At 40.2% G+C, this 20,369-nt stretch overlaps 1 protein-coding gene across 2 annotated transcripts in view; it reads right to left on the bottom strand.

Annotated features, from left to right (window-relative positions):
• Positions 1 to 20,369, bottom strand: part of LOC126334573 (transcription termination factor 5, mitochondrial) — a 53,097-nt gene that overhangs the window by 25,573 nt on the left and 7,155 nt on the right. Inside the window, exons 2-5 of one of the 2 annotated variants that reach the window (XM_049996958.1) lie at positions 15,270 to 15,367; positions 10,747 to 10,880; positions 6,457 to 6,790; positions 6,170 to 6,337 (exon numbers count right to left, since the gene is read on the bottom strand). In XM_049996958.1, the coding sequence (XP_049852915.1) occupies positions 6,170 to 6,337; positions 6,457 to 6,790; positions 10,747 to 10,880; positions 15,270 to 15,367 (734 nt within the window). The remainder of the gene's footprint in view (positions 1 to 6,169; positions 6,338 to 6,456; positions 6,791 to 10,746; positions 10,881 to 15,269; positions 15,368 to 20,369) is intronic. The other variant, XM_049996959.1, reaches the window with a different exon arrangement.

Below are 20,369 nucleotides of genomic sequence, written 5' to 3' on the forward strand. Positions count from 1 at the left end.
AGCCTTTTCAGTAGTTGCAGGGGCACCAGTCTGGATGATTGACTGATCTGGCCTTGTAACAATAACCAAAACGGGCTTGCTGTGCTGGTACTGTGAATGGCTCAAAGAAAGGGGAAACTACGGCCGTATTTTTTCCCCAGGGCATGCAGCTTTACTGTATGATTAAATGATGATGGCGTCCTCTTGGGTAAAATCTTCTGGAGGTAAAATAGTCCCCCATTCAGATCTCCGGGCGGGGACTGCTCAAGAGGATGTCGTTATCAGGAGAAAGAAAACTGGCGTTCTACAGATCGGAACGTCGAATGTCAGATCCCTTAATCGGACAGGTAGGTTAGAAAATTTAAAAAGGGAAATGGATAGGTTAAAATTAGATATAGTGGGAATTAGTGAAGTTCGGTGGCAGGAGGAACAAGACTTCTGGTCAGGTGACTACAGGGTTATAAACACAAAATCAAATAGGGGTTATGCAGGAGTAGGTTTAATAATGAATAGGAAAATAGGAATGCGGGTAAGCTACTACAAACAGCATAGTGAACGCATTATTGTGGCCAAGATAGATACGAAGCCCACACCTACTACAGTAGTACAAGTTTATATGCCAACTAGCTCTGCAGATGACAAAGAAATTGAAGAAATGTATGATCAAATAAAAGAAATTATTCAGATAGTGAAGGGAGACGAAAATTTAATAGTCATGGGTGACTGGAATTCGGTAGTAGGAAAAGGGAGAGAAGGAAACGTAGTAGGTGAATATGGACTGGGGCAAAGAAATGAAAGAGGAAGCCGCCTGGTAGAATTTTGGACAGAGCACAACTTAATCATAGGTAATACTTGGTTCAAGAATCATGAAAGAAGGCTGTATACATGGAAGAAGCCTGGAGATACTGACAGGTTTCAGATACATTATACACTCCTGGAAATTGAAATAAGAACACCGTGAATTCATTGTCCCAGGAAGGGGAAACTTTATTGACACATTCCTGGGGTCAGATACATCACATGATCACACTGACAGAACCACAGGCACATAGACACAGGCAACAGAGCATGCACAATGTCGGCACTAGTACAGTGTATATCCACCTTTCGCAGCAATGCAGGCTGCTATTCTCCCATGGAGACGATCGGAGAGATGCTGGATGTAGTCCTGTGGAACGGCTTGCCATGCCATTTTCACCTGGCGCCTCAGTTGGACCAGCGTTCGTACTGGATGTGCAGACTGCGTGAGACGACACTTCATCCAGTCCCAAACATGCTCAATGGGGGACAGATCCGGAGATCTTGGTGGCCAGGGTAGTTGCCTTACACCTTCTAGACCATGTTGGGTGGCACGGGATACATGCGGACGTGCATTGTCCTGTTGGAACAGCAAGTTCCCTTGCCGGTCTAGGAATGGTAGAACGATGGGTTTGATGACGGTTTGGATGTACCGTGCACTATTCAGTGTCCCCTCGACGATCACCAGAGGTGTACGGCCAGTGTAGGAGATCGCTCCCCACACCATGAAGCCGGGTGTAGGCCCTGTGTGCCTCGGTCGTATGCAGTCCTGATTGTGGCGCTCACCTGCACGGCACCAAACACGCATACGACCATCATTGGCACCAAGGCAGAAGCGACTCTCATCGCTGAAGACGACACGTCTCCATTCGTCCCTCCATTCACGCCTCTCGCGACACCACTGGAGGCGGGCTGCACGATGTTGGGGCGTGAGCGGAAGACGGCCTAACGGTGTGCGGGACCGTAGCCCGGCTTCATGGAGACGGTTGCGAATGGTCCTCGCCGATACCCCAGGAGCAACAGTGTCCATAATTTTCTGGGAAGTGGCGGTGCGGTCCCCTATGGCACTGCGTAGGATCCTACGGTCTTGGCGTGCATCCGTGCGTCGCTGCGGTCCGGTCCCAGGTCGACGGGCACGTGCACCTTCTGCCGACCACTGGCGACAACATCGATGTACTGTGGAGACCTCACGCCCCACGTGTTGAGCAATTCGGCGGTACATCCACCCGGCCTCCCGCATGCCCACTATACGCCCTCGCTCAAAGTCTGTCAACTGCACATACAGTTCACGTCCACGCTGTCGCGGCATGCTACCAGTGTTAAAGACTGCGATGGAGCTCCGTATGCCACGGCAAACTGGCTGACACTGACGGCGGCAGTGCACAAATGCTGCACAGCTAGCGCCATTCGACGGCCAACACCGCGGTTCTTGGTGTGTCCGCTGTGCCGTGCGTGTGATCATTGCTTGTACAGCCCTCTCGCAGTGTCCGGAGCAAGTATGGTGGGTCCGACACACCGGTGTCAATGTGTTCTTTTTTCCATTTCCAGGAGTGTATAATGGTAAGACAGAGATTTAGGAACCAGGTTTTAAGTTGTAAGACATTTCCAGGGGCAGATGTGGACTCTGACCACAATTTATTGGTTATGACCTGTAGATTAAAACTAAAGAAACTGCAAAAAGGTGGGAATTTAAGGAGATGGTACCTGGATAAACTAAAAGAACCAGAGGTTGTACAGAGTTACAGGGAGAGCATAAGGGAGCAATTGACAGGAATGAGGGAAAGAAATGGAGTAGAAGAAGAATGGGCAGCTTTGAGGGATGAAGTAGTGAAGGCAGCAGAGGATCAAGTGGGTATAAAGACGAGGGCTAGTAGAAATCCTTGGATAACAGAACAAATATTGAATTTAATTGATGGAAGGAGAAAATATAAAAATGCAGTACATGAAGCAGGCAAAAAGGAATACAGACGTCTCAAAAATGAGATCGACAGGAAGTGCAAAATGGCTAAGCAGGGATGGCTAGAGGACAAATGTAAGGATCTAGAGGCTTATCTCACTAGGGGAAAGATAGGTACTGCCTGCAGGAAAATTAAAGAGACCTTTGGAGATAAGAGAACCACTTGTATGAACATGAAGAGCTCAGATGGAAACCCAGTTCTATGCAAAGCAGGGAAAGCAGAAAGGTGGAAGGAGTATATAGAGGGTCTATAGAAGGGCGATGTACTTGAGGACAATATTATGGAAATGGAAGAGGATGTAGATGAAGATGAAATGGGAGATACGATACTGCCTGAAGAGTTTGACAGAGCACTGAAAGACCTGAGTCGAAACAAGGCCCCCGGAGTAGACAACATTCCATTGGAACTACTGACGGCCTTGGGAGAGGCAGTCCTGACAAAACTGTACCATCTGGTGAGAGAGATGTGTGAAACAAGCGAAATACCCTAATACTTCAAGAAGAATATAATAATTCCAATCCCAAAGAAAGCAGGTGTTGACAGATGTGAAAATTACCGAACTATCAGTTTAATAAGCCACAGCTGCAAAATACTAACACGAATTCTTTACAGACGAATGGAAAAACTAGTAGAAGCCGAAGCCGACCTCGGGGATGATCAGTTTGGATTCCGTAGAAATACTGGAACATGTGAGGCAATACTGACTTTACGACCTATCTTAGAAGAAAGATTAAGAAAAGGCAATCTATGTTTCTAGCATGGGTAGACTTAGAGAAAGCTTTTGACAATGTTGACTGGAATATTCTCTTTCAAATTCTAAGGGTGGCAGGGGTAAAATACAGGGAGTGAAAGGCTATTTACAATTTGTACAGAAACCAGATAGCAGTCATAAGAGTCGACGGACATGAAAGGGAAGCAGTGGCTGGGAAGGGAGTGAGACAGGGCTCTAGTCTCTCCCCGATGTTATTCAATCTGTATATTGAGCAAGCAGTTAAGGAAACAAAAGAAAAGTCCGGAGTAGGTATTAAAATCCATGGAGAAGAAATAAAAGCTTTGAGGTTCGCCGATGACATTGTAATTCTGTCAGAGACAGCAAAAGACTTGGAAGAGCAGTTGAACGGAATGGACAGTGTCTTGAAAGGAGTATATAAGATGAACATCAACAAAAGCAAAACGAGGATAATGGAATGTAGTCGAATTAAGTTGGGTGATGCTGAGGGAATTAGATTAGGAAATGAGACACATAAAGTAATAATGGAGTTCTGCTATTTGGGGAGCAAAATAACTGATGATGGTCGAAGTAGAGAGGATATAAAATGTGGACTGGCAATGGCAAGGAAAGCATTTCGGAAGAAGAGAAATTTGCTACCATCGAGTATAGATTTAAGTGTCAGGAAGTCATTTCTGAAAGTATTTGTATGGAGTGTAGCCATGTATGGAAGTGAAACATGGACGATAAATAGTTTGGACAAGAAGAGAATAGAAGCTTTCGAAATGTGGTGCTACAGAAGAATGCTGAAGATTAGATGGGTAGATGACATAACTAATGAGGAAGTATTGAACAGGATTGGGGAGAAGAGAAGTTTGTGGCACATCTTGACTAGAAGAAGGGATCGGTTGGTAGGACATGTTCTGAGGCATCAAGGGACCACCAATTTAGTATTGGAGGGCAGCGTGGAGGGTAGAAATCGTAGAGGGAGACCAAGAGATGACTACACTAAGCAGATTCAGAAGGATGTATGTTGCAGTAGGTGCTGGGAGATGAAGAAGCTTGCACAAGATAGAGTAGCATGGAGAGCTGCATCAAAACAGTCTCAGGACTGAAGACCACAACAACATTGTGATGCGGAGACAATGGAGAAGTAGAATCAATGTCAACGTTCACTAATTCGGAGAAAGTCTGAGAATGACAAACCAACACAATGGGGCCTTTCCAGCGACACCTGTGACACATTGCCCATAGACAGGGACATGCAGCCCTCTAATATTGCACAAAGCAAGAGGGGCATGACAGAAGTGCTGTGCATTTTCAGTGCTGTGGCTGCCAAGCGGATTGTCCGTTCCATCACGGTTTCCTAGTTTTCACAGTGTTGACTTCCTATCTGCTAAGTGAGCCTGCTGCTATATGCCATAGTGGTTCACTATTAAAAATGGCAACATCCCACCACACTTCGATTTGGTATCCCACTGCGTGGAAGACCTCAAAAGATTGAGCAATGTCCAACACTTCTTCCAAGGACAGATCTTCACACTGAAGGGCCCTCTGAAGAACTTACTTGTCATGTGCGAGGTATGTGATTGTGCCACAAACCACGGAGTGGACATAGAATTCTTTGGAGCAATAAAGCAACATTTATGGCTCAGACTCTGTAGCTCCACCACCTAAGGCTGGTAAGACTGACGTGGCTACTTGTGGTGCTGGTAAAACTCTATGCAAATGACAATCACATGAGTGCTCTTGCAATGATAAGAAGATAAGCTACACATTTCATCAAAGGAAAGTGAGGTCGGTTCTCGCAAGCAGGACAATTTATACAACAACTATACATGCAAGGATGAATCAACAACAAAGGCAAAGCCTTACAAATGTTACAATTTGTCATCCTACAGGCAACAAAGTGCTCAAGGAGCCATTTTTCATAAGCTTCCCTGTCTTCAGGAGAGTCGTCATATGGTGGAAATGGCAATGGATGCATCTTAGACAGCAGCGCCTGAACAGGCAACATAGTCGTAAGTTTTTCCAAAGCTACCATAGCAAGCTGCTGCTGGTGGAGAAATAATTGAAGTACTGCCTCCATGGAGAGAAGAGAGGCCATGCAGAGCCACTGCAAGACAATACAAAATATATTCGCCCGTCATGGGTCTCTGGCTTCCTTTTGTAGGTGACTGAGGTGCAGCCCACAGTCAGCAACTTCAGGTGGAAGTGCCTGGAGCTGCACAACTCCATTGTGTTGTGTGCCACATCTGTAGTAACATTTGGGTTATTACACCAATAACAGTATTTTTATTTTTAAAACAATAGTTTGTAACTGCTTGTTGGTCTTGTGAAATTATTGACTAATGAGTGCCAACAATGTCCCCACTGTGTGAATCATGCACAGTTTTGTAACCAAAGATGGCACAGTCACTACATAATTCCTCAGTCCCCCCATGGTCAAATAGCATCAAATGAAAATGTGGCAAGCATTTAGCACAGCACTTATTCTATGAGCTTTCTGGGGTTATAAAATAAAAGTGGTGATTGTAGGAACAACTGAACACAACAAAACTGAATTTTCTCAACAGCCATACTACACACTGTCACCACTGTTTACAAATAAAGCACCATCAGGAAAAAAACTCAGAACCAATATAGCAATGTACTGAACAGCAGCAACAAAAAATGAAACAATGATTTCCAGGAATAAAGTAATATCAGTGTCATCTATACTTACTTTCAAATATCCCAATATTTTCTCTATTGTCTCTGTGTTTGTCATGATAATCTTTGGAAAATTATTCAGCATAATCCTTGTATCAATACCACCAATTGTTGGTATTGATCTCAATGTGTTCAGTGTGTTGTCAGGATGACTGTGAATTAAGTAGGCATTACTGAGAATCTGAAATATCCATGTTTTATAATTCACCACAGAATACCACCTCCTAGCAATTAGAAACAAAATAAGTATAAAATATGACACACCATACACAAACTACATGAATACAGAAGAGGCAATACCTTTTCACGAGAAAACCCAAGGTCATCTTCAAGTATTTTCAATGTGCGTACCATCAACCGCAGACTTTTGTACTTGAAGCGTTTATATGTGTTCATCATTTTGGTTATCCTGTCCTGATCAATTTGAAGGCGCCATGAGAGGTAATACCGTAATACAGAATTATGAAGATCAGCAAAAGTTGCTTTCTCCATAGGTGCTGTGCACACAAATGGTTCTATGTCTGGTGGTGGAGATTCAGTATGTGACAAAAATGACTGAGCTATATCAGTCTCATATGGTATATAACCATATGCTTTGAAGAGCGCTGCTCGTTTCCGAACCAGAGGTATGAAGCTGGAAATGAAACTCATATGAATACCATGTATTAACTTTCACATCAAAATGCAACACTAAACAAACTTTCAGTCGCAGTATTAAAGCTGTAAGTTCAATTTTTTATGGTATACTTGAAACTTTTCAATTGTTGACAGGTTTTAAATTTTTTAGCTACACAATTTCCATAAATATTTATATTTCTGAAACCCAGCAAATCTCAAAAGAAGACCAATTTCTTCCTTTTCTTTTAACTGTGTTTTACAATGCAGTAATTATAGTTTTATATGAATTTTTATCTCTACTTCCTATGCCTCACAATATTTCACTGCTTACAGCACAGGACTTAATAACAAGGGAAACAAGAATGTCTATGGGCTTTCGCTCCTCTGCTATTACATTTTACAATTTAACATTCTTCCAATGCTTTAATTATTTTAATAATATCTGCAAGTATGCACAGAAATGGCCCCTTAGATTATACAGACAGGCAGATTACAGCAACTGTAAAGAATACAATGAAACTACTGCCAAGCCACATTCCCATCACTAATAAACTCTCATAGCTTAAATCATGGCATAAATAGATTTGATAAAACAGACGAATGTATCTTCTTTTTTCAGTACACACTTGGTTTTTAAATTTTCCTTGTTTTGCTCTGAAAACCCCTTTGAATGTTGTTTTACCTTATAGCACTTGGAAAAAAACACAAAGCAGTAGTTTCACAGCGTAAAAGTTCCCTAGTGAAAACTATTTTAAGCTTTATCAATAAGGGTGCAAAAGCATTAATGAAATTTTGTAAAATTAAATAAAAATTCATTGCATACCACCTGGAATTTGAGGTTATTTTTACATCACGTAGTACTGACTTTGGGCATCTACTGTTTATCTTTGACTTATAACCTACAATAGCTTTCACAAGCAGAATAAAAGAACATGACATAACACCCAGTGACACCCTGTTTTTAAGTCGATCTATCTAAGGTAGTTTTAATACAAAACTGATTATAAGTGAGACTCAGTTCTGTTACTGTAACTGGAATCTAAGATGCAGAGATAGTATATGACAAGTTAGAAGTGTGTCACAAGCTACGATTTTCACATGGATACTTGTCATTCATGGTGAGTATGGTATTGACTCCATCTCTGTCTTCAGACAGTGAAATCAATGGCCTGAGATCATCACAACCACATAGTTCAATGACAGCTGTGAGAAGGAGTTGGCCTATCAGAAGGCTGGAGCCTGCTATCCTCATTTCATTATACATACCTCTGAAAGTGTTTATGAAATAACAGCAAATATTTCAACAATAAAAATTGTTTTCTAGAATGAAAGTGGTGTTGGCTACTGCTTATGAAATTCTGGGAGCCTTATTTCATCTGAAGGGTAAATACATGAAACAGCACCTCATTACATTTTTTTGTGTTATCTGAACTCCTTGAGTTTAAAGTTATGCATCACAGTTACTGTGTTCTTATTGGAATGTACATAGAAGAATAAAAACCCATACTTGCACACATAAACATGTCATTCCCTTATACTTCTCTAGCAAGTGTACATTACCATATTTCAAAAATAAACACATTCCACCCACTCACTAGTTTCTGTGTTTTTGGTGTTTTATCATTTCCCTAAATTAACTCAGGCAACTGAAGGATGGTTCCTACTACAAAGCCAGGGCCAACAACCTGTCCCATCTTTGCCAGACTAGACATGAAAGTATTTAAGCGATTGTACATGCAAATTTTGTTGTTTGTTCTTAAACTGCAACACTGCAACATGTCCAACACCCTTGTAAAAGTGATTAGTGGATGAATAATTTTATTAATAATCTTTCTCATTCTATTTTATACACTGTATTTCTGCCCTACAACAAATTATCAGATGATTTTACATTCTCCTGCACAACATACAATACTTAGTGGAGATTTAAGCATTCTCAGGAATAAATTAAGGAAACATGTCAGAGTACACACTTTGAGAACATGCAGTGTTTTCTAATAAATACATCATCAGTAAAAGATTTAAGCATTCTCAGGAATAAATTAATGAAACATGTCAGAGTACACACTTTGAGAATATGCAGTGTTTTCTAATAAATACGTCATCAGTAAAAGAACCATATTCACCCATGGAACTGCGATGTTAGCTGCTGTTTCATTTTTTACGGTCCTGAACAATAAGACCTTATAATTAACTAAATTAGAGTGAGAGAAGAGTGTACAGTGATATATATATAACAGAAAGAAACTTCCACATGGGAAAAATATATTAAAAACAAAGATTCCAAGACTTACCAAGCGGGAAAGCGCCGGCAGACAGGCACATGAACAAAACACACAAACATACACACAGAATTACGAGCTTTCGCAACTGGCAGTTGCTTCGTCAGGAAGGAAGGAAGGAGAGGGAAAAATGAAAGGATGTGGGTTTTAAGGGAGAGGGTAAGGAGTCATTCCAATCCCGGGAGCGGAAAGACTTCCCTTAGGGGAAAAAAAGGACAGGTGTACACTCGCACACACACACATATCCATCCGCACATACACAGTTTGACAATGGCCATTTTTGCAGACAGATTTGGTCTGTGTATGTGCGGATGGATATGTGTGTGTGTGCGAGTGTACACCTGTCCTTTTTTTCCCCTAAGGGAAGTCTTTCCGCTCCCGGGATTGGAATGACTCCTTACCCTCTCCCTTAAAACCCACATCCTTTCATTTTTCCCTCTCCTTCCTTCCTTCCTGACGAAGCAACTGCCAGTTGCGAAAGCTCGTAATTCTGTGTGTATGTTTGTGTGTTTTGTTCATGTGCCTGTCTGCCGGCGCTTTCCCGCTTGGTAAGTATATATATAGAAAGAAACTTCCACATGGGAAAAATATATTAAAAACAAAGATTCCAAGACTTACCAAGCGGGAAAGCGCCGGCAGACAGGCACATGAACAAAACACACAAACACACACACAGAATTACGAGCTTTCGCAACTGGCAGTTGCTTCTTCCCTCTCCTTCCCTCTTTCCTGACGAAGCAACTGCCAGTTGCGAAAGCTCGTAATTCTGTGTGTGTGTTTTGTTCATGTGCCTGTCTGCCGGCGCTTTCCCGCTTGGTAAGTCTTGGAATCTTTGTTTTAAAACAAAGATTCCAAGACTTACCAAGCGGGAAAACACCGGCAGACAGGCACAAGAACAAAACACACAAACACACACACAGAATTACTAGCTTTTGCAACCGATGGTTGCTTCTTCAGGAAGGAGAGGGAAAGACGAAAGGATGTGGGTTTTAAGGGAGAGGGTAAGGAGTCATTCCAATCCCGGGAGCGGAAAGACTTCCCTTAGGGGGAAAAAAAGGACAGGTGTACACTCGCGCACACACACACACACGCACACATATCCATCTGCACATACACAGCGCGTGTGTGTGTGCGCGAGTGTACACCTGTCCTTTTTTTCCCCCTAAGGGAAGTCTTTCCGCTCCTGGGATTGGAATGACTCCTTACCCTCTCCCTTAAAACCCACATCCTTTCGTCTTTCCCTCTCCTTCCTGAAGAAGCAACCATCGGTTGCGAAAGCTAGTAATTCTGAGTGTGTGTTTGTGTGTTTTGTTCTTGTGCCTGTCTGCCGGCGTTTTCCCGCTTGGTAAGTCTTGGAATCTTTGTTTTTAATATATTTTTCCCATGTGGAAGTTTCTTTCTATTTTATTTACATCATATATATATATATATATATATATATATATATATATATATATATATATATATATATATATATACCTCTTTTTTGTTTTTTATTATTTTTGGATCCCATTCATAACACAATGTGTTAAAAAAATTACATATCATATAACCAAACCGATTTTGTAACTTGTGGAATTCTAATGCCTCTTTACTGTAACACGCAAAAAGGGCTAATTGAAGTATATCAGACTGTAAGATACAAAATGTTTGAGAGAATTTACTTGTGCTTTACACAACAAATACTTACTTTAGTAAAATATGTGCTTCAATCTTTTGAAATCCACCTTCCTGAAGAAGCATAGCACGGTTCTCAACTGTTACAGGAGGCACTGTTAGTAGCTCTGGATAATTATAAATTTCAGCTTTATCAACCCCTAACTTCTGCAAATAATTTAACCCAAAACATATTAGAAATAATGTATCTATCCTGCTAATTATTTAACATTAACTCTATTATAGCGGTCTTCACACCAAGTGTTAATACAAAACATAGCTATATTTCTCACATAAAAATTACATATATTAGCTGGGTTATCATTAATTCGTATCTCATTCATGAACATGCAATACAGTTTTGCACAGTTAAACAATTATACTAATTATGAATGCATTTGAATGAGATATACATTCTTCATGCTCAACATAAGGACACATTAAACATACACAAGAAAACCGGCACAATTTAATTTCTAGTATTACAGTTCTGGAAAAGGTAATTACTACGATAAAATGAAGGAAATAAGAACTCCCTCTACATGGTGTGGCAAATGTAATTTATAAGTAGCTCCGAGAGTTTTTCCAAATGCTGAAACACAGTTATTTGTTGCTATGAGTGGTTCTGAATTAACACTGAGTGAAATTTTTTGCTTGCTGTTGTAATATGTTGCATCTGCACAAAATGTGACATTAACAGAGCACAGAAATTACAGTTCTCATTAAAAAAAACTGCATCCTGAAAAGGGCTGTGTATATGGTTACTTCACCACTTAATATCCTTTCTGGTGATCATGTGTGTTCTACAATGTTAGGATAGGGGTCAGATTCAAAACAGACTGCATTCACTTACAAGGCTCTCATAGAAAATGCAGATACGAGCAAATTTGCAACTGTGAACGTTCTATCCCTATGCTTGACCTACCATTGAGAAATGATTTCAATAAGCTCCCATAATCCATTTTGCTTCTGCCAGTATAGTTTTGGGGGGGGGGGGGGGGTTGAGGTGTGGCGCAGAAAGAGGTCAACTGAGATGGGTAATCTTGTTCTTTAGGGAAATTAGCACTGCTCCAACAATGAAGTATGTACTGTAATAAATGCATTACTCTTTTTTGTTATGACTGATATGGTGATAGGATCATGATGTTGCTCACATAGTATGAGTATACTGGACAGCTCCTAGCAGGCCACAGATTCTAAAAGAGTTCCACAACGAATGATCCAGGCCCACATTGCTGCAGACACACAGCCAGTGCAAGATGTCTTGGGGTTTAAACAGACACAATGTCCTAGACACCTATATTGAACTATTGTGTGCTGACAAAACTAATAATTCATCAGAAAATAAAGTGTTTTGCCAATTAAAATTAAGTGTTTTCGGAAGCACTGCCCAGCACAGTAAACATTCGTTATGAAGCCTCTCCTTGATAGCTGCATGGTTGCTTTGTGGATCAACCTCCCAAAATCAGCACACAGTCACATCCACTGACCAGGGAAAAGCAGTCATACATTTCAACCGCATCACAAAAATGAGAAACATTGTTAAGTGATGTTCACCATTTCATTAGCCTGGGCCAATGCTGAAACATGTAAAACTCAAGTTCCACACTGACTTCCAGGTTCCAATTTCCTCATACTGTTGTATCCATTGTCACTGAGTGCACAGAACACCATACTGTGCCCTGCCCCCTCTGGTGTCTGATACCAAAACATTTTAACCCTCACACCCACAGACATGGGGATTGGAAAATCCTTTTGACATTGAGATATGGGTCATGCACACAGTAACTACAATCATCTTTAGATGAAATGGTTCAGATGTGTGATCTTGAATCCTGTAGTGTCACTGGCCATCACAGAACAAATGATACTTTCAGAGACATACATAATACACTGAATTTGACAGTCAAAATATGCCCACACATGTGGGGCAAACTGAGAAGAATAATCTTGTTCCATTTTGCAAATCAGAACTGCCCTATCAGTGATATACTCACTGCAGTCCTGCTGGTAATAGATTACTCCTTCATAATATGACTGTTACACTTACGGCAACATGGTGTTGCTTCTCCTTCAGAATATGACTGTTACACTTATGGCAACATGGTGTTGCTCCTCCTTCAGAATATGACTGTTACACTTATGGCAACATGGTGTTGCTCCTAGTACAACGGATAAATTAGCAGACCACCTACCCTGAAAGTGGTCCACAGAGACAGATTCAGCTCCATATTGCAACAGAAAAAAAGCTCCTGTGAGACTGGCTTGATAAATGGACATCATCTGTCCTAAGTATCTGTATCAGACGAAGTTGCTCAACAAGAAAGCCACTTCACAATAAAATTTCTGTTTGGATGAAATGGCCATAAAATGAAGTTCAACACTTTCAAGTCCCCATATTTATTCTTATCGATTTCCTTTGATAGAACAATATTATAGAAATAGTGCAGTAATCAGATGTCTCGATTAGAAAATTATCTGAAAATTCTAGTGAGTTATATATCTACAATGATCCGCTTACAGGCAAAGTAACTGTGAAATGATCTTACCCATAATGTCGTAAAGCAATATGATATTGCACACTTCAGACCTCAGAACAGACTGCAGGTCTCTGTTGTATAAAATGCAAATACAAGTATGAGCAAATTTATAATCATGAGCTTTCGGCACCTATTGACAGTTGAATCTACAACTGAAAACTGATACCAATACATATGTTCACTGGTTCTGTAATTTTAACTTGTTTGGTTCGTAACTGATGAACAGAGGCAAAATTGCATTAAAATCTTTTCACAGACTTATTCCAGTGAAATAGCTTGGTATTCCCAATAGAAACACATTTGAGGTTATCAGAAGACTTATGAATCATGCTGGAGCCCATTTTCACAACAAGGCATTACTTGGGATAGCTTATTTTGCAAACTACTGTGATGAGTATCACACAGAAAAGAATAGTTAATTTTCCAATTTATAACAGTTAAGAATTTTTTGTTTGTCAGCATTTCATTTCCCGCAGTTAGCTGACACAACACTTAACAAACTCTGTGCGGCAGTCAGCATTCGTGTTAGTTACTAATACAGTCACTTCAGATTGGAAGATTTATTCTGGAAACAATAGTTCCTGTATTACAAAAGCATAATGGATAGTGTGGTGCTTATTCACAACCTGTTTGAGGACATTTCTTTAAAAAGTTACACATTTCAATACCATTTCTGAATAAATATTTTTAGTCTAATCAAGTTTGCTGTCAATAATACACTGTAGATTACAGGTAACCAGTTCACCAGAAGTACTATATTAGATGAAAAACAGGCCTAGTTTACATATAATTGGAACGGAATTTGTTTCGAAAAGGAGAACACCAGGTTGCAACAAAAAATGTCCGTCACTTGTCCAATAATTTAAAATTAACGTCAAACAGCCTAATGTGAGTATTCCACTTATCTGCATGATTCTGCTGGAAATCACACTTGACTGCCTAGCAGAGGGGCCTTTGAACTACCTTCGGACTATTTCTCTACAGTTCCTCTCTCCAACAGCACGGGGGAAAATGAACATTTAAATCACTCAATACGAGCTCTGATTTATCTTTTTTTATTATTGATAATTTCTCCCTTTGTAGGTTGGTGACAATAAAATATTTTCACATTCATAGGAGAAAGCTGGTGAGTAATAGGAATAGTTACGCCCAGGAAAATCCACAACATTAAAAATAACTAACATTACATTACGTGCCTTCATGTAACTAACTAACTAACTGTATACCAATCTTGTCTGTTTATAGGAAAAAATGTTCCAGACATGACATCAGATACAAAGTGAAGTGCTCTGGTCTTTAATTTTGTCTTATCACAGTGTTAATTACATTTGCTTCACTCACAATCTCTAAAAAGGCAACAATTCCATTCTAAAGTCAAAAGCATATACTGGTCTGCATAAATTTACAACAGTGGTACTAATCTAACAAGTGTTGACAATTCACCCTTTCTTTAAATTTTTTTCAACACTCTCTTAAAAAGACATTCAGAATGTCTTTCTCGTACAACCTCTTGTAAATGTCCTAAACTGTGATATTAGACAGTAATGTTCACTGACATGTGGGGGGGGGGGGGGGGGGAGGGGGTAAATTTAATGAACATTTTGCAGTCATTTAACTTCTTATATGATCATCACAAATGAATAGGGAAAAAAAAAGAAAATTACGAAGTATTACTACTAGCAGTTCTAGAACAGTGTTGAGTTACTTTCAAGTACAAGGATAACCAGAATTAAAAATGAAGGAAGCATAACTACACTTAAAGTTAGTACCCATGAAGAACGCACTATCCCATGTCTCGCATTACAATACAAAGTCTCAAAATAAATAACATGTCTCTTAACAGCTAATTAATTAAAACTAACACTAAAAAAGCTAATTAATTAAAACTAGGCATACACATAAATAGCTTTTATAAAACACTTGACAATGGTGATTGATACTATCTTTGGCATAATATGAAATTTTGGAAAAAAATATAATTCACTTATACATAATAGGAGCATGTTCATTTACTTACATCCAATAATGCACCAGTTTTCACCATATTCTCAACACTAGCATTACTTAGCTGTCTGTATTTTTTGAACACAGTGTAAGCTTGACTATAATTGCAATCTGTAAAATAAAAAAATGATCATAGTAAGAACAAACTCTGCAACCCTTGAAACTATGTTATATTCTTCTTCTTCTTCTTTTCCTTCTTGTGTGCTGAAGTTTTAAAATTTTATTCAATGAAAGCATTAGTATGGCACAAAAATGAAAGAGGTATTCAGCTACAAAAGTCTTTGCTGGCCCTACACTGTAATTAAATAATTTAACAGAAAACAAAAGTAAATAAATGTGTAATAGCCAGGTGTGCATGAGTGACACACACACACACACTCACACACACACACTTCACATCATAGCACAAAATCACCATTATGATTCATGGAACAAGCCTGGATCCCTAACACGGAACATTGCCTTTCGCAGATAATGCTCTTACCGATTAAACTATCCAGACACTTTCACAGCTTTCTTCCAGAATAGCTCGTCCTGTAATTTATGAGGTGAGTTCAAAAAATTCCAGAACTCTGATCACAACTTTTGTCTATGCTTACCTTTTACTTATTGAGCATGGTCTCCTTCGAAATATTCTCCTCCACAGTTGATAAACTGCTCCAAATGTTGTTTCCACTTCCAGAAGCAGTCTTGGTAAGCTTCTTGCTGGATTGTGTGAAGCTCTGTCAGCAAATTTTCTTTTATCTTGTCTATCGTTCCAAACCTTCATCCTTTCAACGGGTTTTCAAGTTTGGAAATAAAATTAAATAATTACATAGAGTCTGCAGGGGCCAGGTCTGGATAGTACGGAGGATGAGGCAGCACTGTGATTTTGTTTATTGTGCAACAGTCCTGCGCCAACAGGGATGAATGAGCAGGTGCTGTGAATCGTCTCACCACATTTCAGGGCGCTCTCACATTTTCTTCCAGGCATCGCAACATGTCCCAATAGTACCATTGATTAACAGTTTGTCCCTGTGGCATAAATTCATAATGAACTAATCGTTCAAAGTCAAATTAAAACTATCGGCATGGCTCTGACATTTCATCTGACCTGAAAAGCTCTTTTTTTTTTTTGGTCTTGGAGAACCTACTGTGAAGATTGAACCTTGGTCTCAACACCATAACCGTAAACTCATGTCTCTCATCACCAGTTATGATTTTCTTAAGAAACACCTTGTTACCATATGCATGACCCAAAAGCCCTTCACAGATTGTGATGTGAAGGTCTGTCTGGTCTTGACTCATGAGCCGTGGTATTAACTTGGCGGAAAAACAATGCATTCCAAGATGCCGTGTCACGATGTCATGACATGATTCTACTGAAATGTTATGTTCTTTTGCAATCTTTCGGATAGTCAGTCTTTGATCGGCACACACAATGCTGTTGAAGTTCCTGACATGAGTGTCTTTGGTAGACGTCAAAGGGTACCCTGAACAAGGGTCATCTTTAACGTATGTCTGGCCATTTTTAAGCTGCGTGAACTATTCATAACGCTGGGTACAGCTTAAGCACTAATCACTGTAGGCTTCCTGCATTCTGTTTCTGCAAACGTTTTCTTGAGTTTCTCACGCAAAAGTTAATGCAGATGTGTTGCTCCTCCAACTCTGCTATCTTGAAATTGGCAATACTCAATACATCACTGAAGAATAATTAATTGACAGCAACAACTAAACGTCCAGCAGTTAAACATGAAACAAAGAAGTGTGCAGGCATGCAACAGCATTTCATTCCAACACATCATTGGTACGAAATTACGAATGTTCAGGAAGTTTTTGAGCAGACATTGTATGCTTTTGCAAAGTTTGGAAGGTAGGGTAGAGATCTACTCTGTAAACCAAACACTATTTCCTGAATTAAATTTCCAAATGATACTCACCCTATCTAAAAAAACAATCGAAAAATTTAAATACACTGCAATGATAAATCTTTGTGAATACTTCAAAAACACCAATCATGGCAGATAACTTCCCTTACTAGGCACAAATCATCGAGAAAGGTACTGTATTTCTGAAATATTGGATGGGATGAGACTCAATTGGTCATCCCTCTGCTGTCCAGCAAATAAGGTGACAGGCTCAAAGAGTGGACACAAATTGAGAAGTGCATTCATGGTCGGGAACAACAAGATAATTGTGGACGACTTTACATAAAAGACATTTCGTTGGGATACCTTTTCCTAGTGGACACAGGTGCCGATGTTTCACTGCTGTCCACATCCTTAGGGTTGTCGAACATCTGCCCTCATCATACTTCACTGCAAGCCGTGAATTCCACTAAACTACAATGCTCGGGTTCAACCTCACACGTCGTCTCACTCTCCATAAACTCGGGTGGACATTTTTAGTGTGCGAAATTGACAAATCTATACTAGGCATTGACTGCTTGTGACACCATAAACTTTCACCGGACCTAGTGCGAAACATTGTATTTCACCATCCGTCCAAGACTCACTTCCCCTGTGCTCCATCGAACAACCCACCACATGAGAATCGGTCTGGGCTCATCTCATTCGTACATGCTTGTCTCTGTCGACTACATTACAAGAAACCATGCATAAGTGCTTTGTCGAGCTCGAACACGTCGCTCACCTATGCAAGGAAAACTTTCGAGCTCTCCCTCCGGCTTCACGAAACACAGCTCTGGCTCTCCGATGCAGCAAAGGAATTACTGACACAACAGCAAGGACAAAGCAAGGTCAATAAGTGCGCCGAATCTGCTTGCAATCCCAGCAATCGAGCTTCCGTGTGTTTACCTCCCGCTACCCCTCGCAACTGTGCTATCAAGACTGACATAACGTGTACTGACAGTTACGCAGGGCCACACCCTCCTAACACGGCAGCGTTTGACACTCGGCCAGACACAAGTGATGCTGTAGTCTATGGTGCGTTTCGAAGTTGAGTGACTGTAGGAGGATACAAGATGACTTAGACAAAATTTCTAGTTGGTGCGATGAATGGTGGCTAGCTCTAAATGTGGAAAAATGCAAGTTAATGTGGGTGATTAGGAAAAACAAACCTGTAATTTTTTGGATACAGGATTATTACTGTCCTGCTTGACACTGTCATGTTGTTTAAATAGCTGGGCATAACACTGTAAAGCAATATGAGAATGTGAGAATTGTGGCTGGGAAGGCAAACGGTTAATTTCAGTTTATTGGGAGAATTTTAGGAAAGTATGCCTTGAAAGAGTTGTGTTGCCTACACTATTTTGTAATCACTCTTTAATGCTATATCTGCTTGAAGTAACCGGCTCCATAACCCAAAATACAAAAGATATGAAGTAACAAGAGATTTTGTATTACGTTTTCCTATATTCTCATGTCTTCATGTTTCAATGTACGCCTATAGCTCAGTGCCAATGACTACTTCAGGATTCTAATAGGCCTAATATTTAGCAACTGTATTCGATTTACAGTATTTTGAATTTCAATGGACTTCAGTGTGCCAGGCAATGGGCAGTCATATTCAATGTGTTTTGAATTTGAATAGTAGCATATGTACTAGATGGATAGTTGGAGAAGACGACCTATTTGATAAGCTTTGAAGAACATATAATTATTTTGTCCAAAATGTCATCACATGGTGTCTTGAAAATCAATAGTTCCACAAATTATGAAATAAATCATAAAAACAGATACAGCCGGAGAAAACACTAAGCAATTCGCACAAAAGATAGGTATGTTTCTACAAGAGTGGTCATGCACAGAACTATAATATGTAAACCAGTAATGCTGCAAACTGTTTGCAACACTTGAACATAGATGATAATGATACTTTTTGAGAGCAGGATGGGAATTTGTGATGTTGGAATGGGTGAAGACAGCTAAGATGGATGATTTGAATGAAGAGTGTGGAGGCATAATTTGCCCGAAGGATGAGCTTTGAAAGATTATAGGATGTCAAATACAGAGATGTGATCATTTTGTTAAGTGCATGTTCATCTACATCCATATTCTGCAAAAAACTGTAGAGCGCACAGCAGATGATACTTCCCATTGTACCACATTTTAGGGTTTCTCCTTACTCCTGTTGTGTCCAGAGTTCAAACACAATGCCTGCTTCAGTGCCTCTGTACATGTTACAGTTAATCTAATCTTGTCTTCACAATCTTTAGAGGAACAATGGACTGCAGTACATTCCACTTTCTTTACTTAACACTGCCTCTAGAAACTTTGTATGTCAGCTTTTACAGGATAGCTGATGTCCATCTACAAGTACCACCGATATACATTTTCCAGTATTTCTGTACACTCTCACATGTGTCAAACATTGTGGTGATTCGTATGCACCTATGAGTTGACTGATTTAATCTGCGACTTGTTGATACTGTGGTCAAAGGACATTATCCAGAGGATGTGGCAATAATTTCTAACAACAAATCTGTCATCCAGAAGACAAGCCAATGATGACTGTGACACTGACACGCTGTGCTAAATATCGATATTTGCTGTCATTCTCTTTCACAAGAAAGCGACCACTACAGAACATCAGCCCCTAATTAAGTCCTGATTCCATATAAGAGAAAACAATGTTTTGCTTTGTGGCGCCGATGAGGTCAACACTAGAATCAATCTGAAACATTACCTTTGTGCAGTGCCGCCATGTTAGTGCTGTGTAAGCCTTGCTTGTGTAAAGAGATGAATAAATGAACTACTGTAAAATGGGAGTGTTGTTTGGTGAAACCGACCCGGACTTCCTCCTCACTGGTGACCCCGAGTTATCACATGTTCCGTTTTCGCCGTTTCACTGTGTCACTGTGTCTGTGGCCTCCATGTTCGATTAGTTTCGCGTGTATTACATCCACACAACATTCGAACAATGACTTTGGCCTAACGCCGGATTTTGTGATCGACATGCATCGTGTTGCGGGCAATGTACACCCACCAGGACTGCAACACGATGCCTCTCACTCGACAATTTCGCCGGACGTTTTCGAGCTTGCAACAATAAGTGAGGTTAGGAGTGTGCATGACTCCAGCTATCAAATGCCTTTGTTCCCTCCACATGTGCCCTCCCTCATCAACTGTGCAATTACCTCTTACGGATCTCCGTGCAGTGCAGGACCAATGCC

The sequence above is a fragment of the Schistocerca gregaria genome, chromosome 2 (genome assembly GCF_023897955.1).
Source record: "Schistocerca gregaria isolate iqSchGreg1 chromosome 2, iqSchGreg1.2, whole genome shotgun sequence".
Lineage (NCBI taxonomy): Eukaryota > Metazoa > Arthropoda > Insecta > Orthoptera > Acrididae > Schistocerca > Schistocerca gregaria.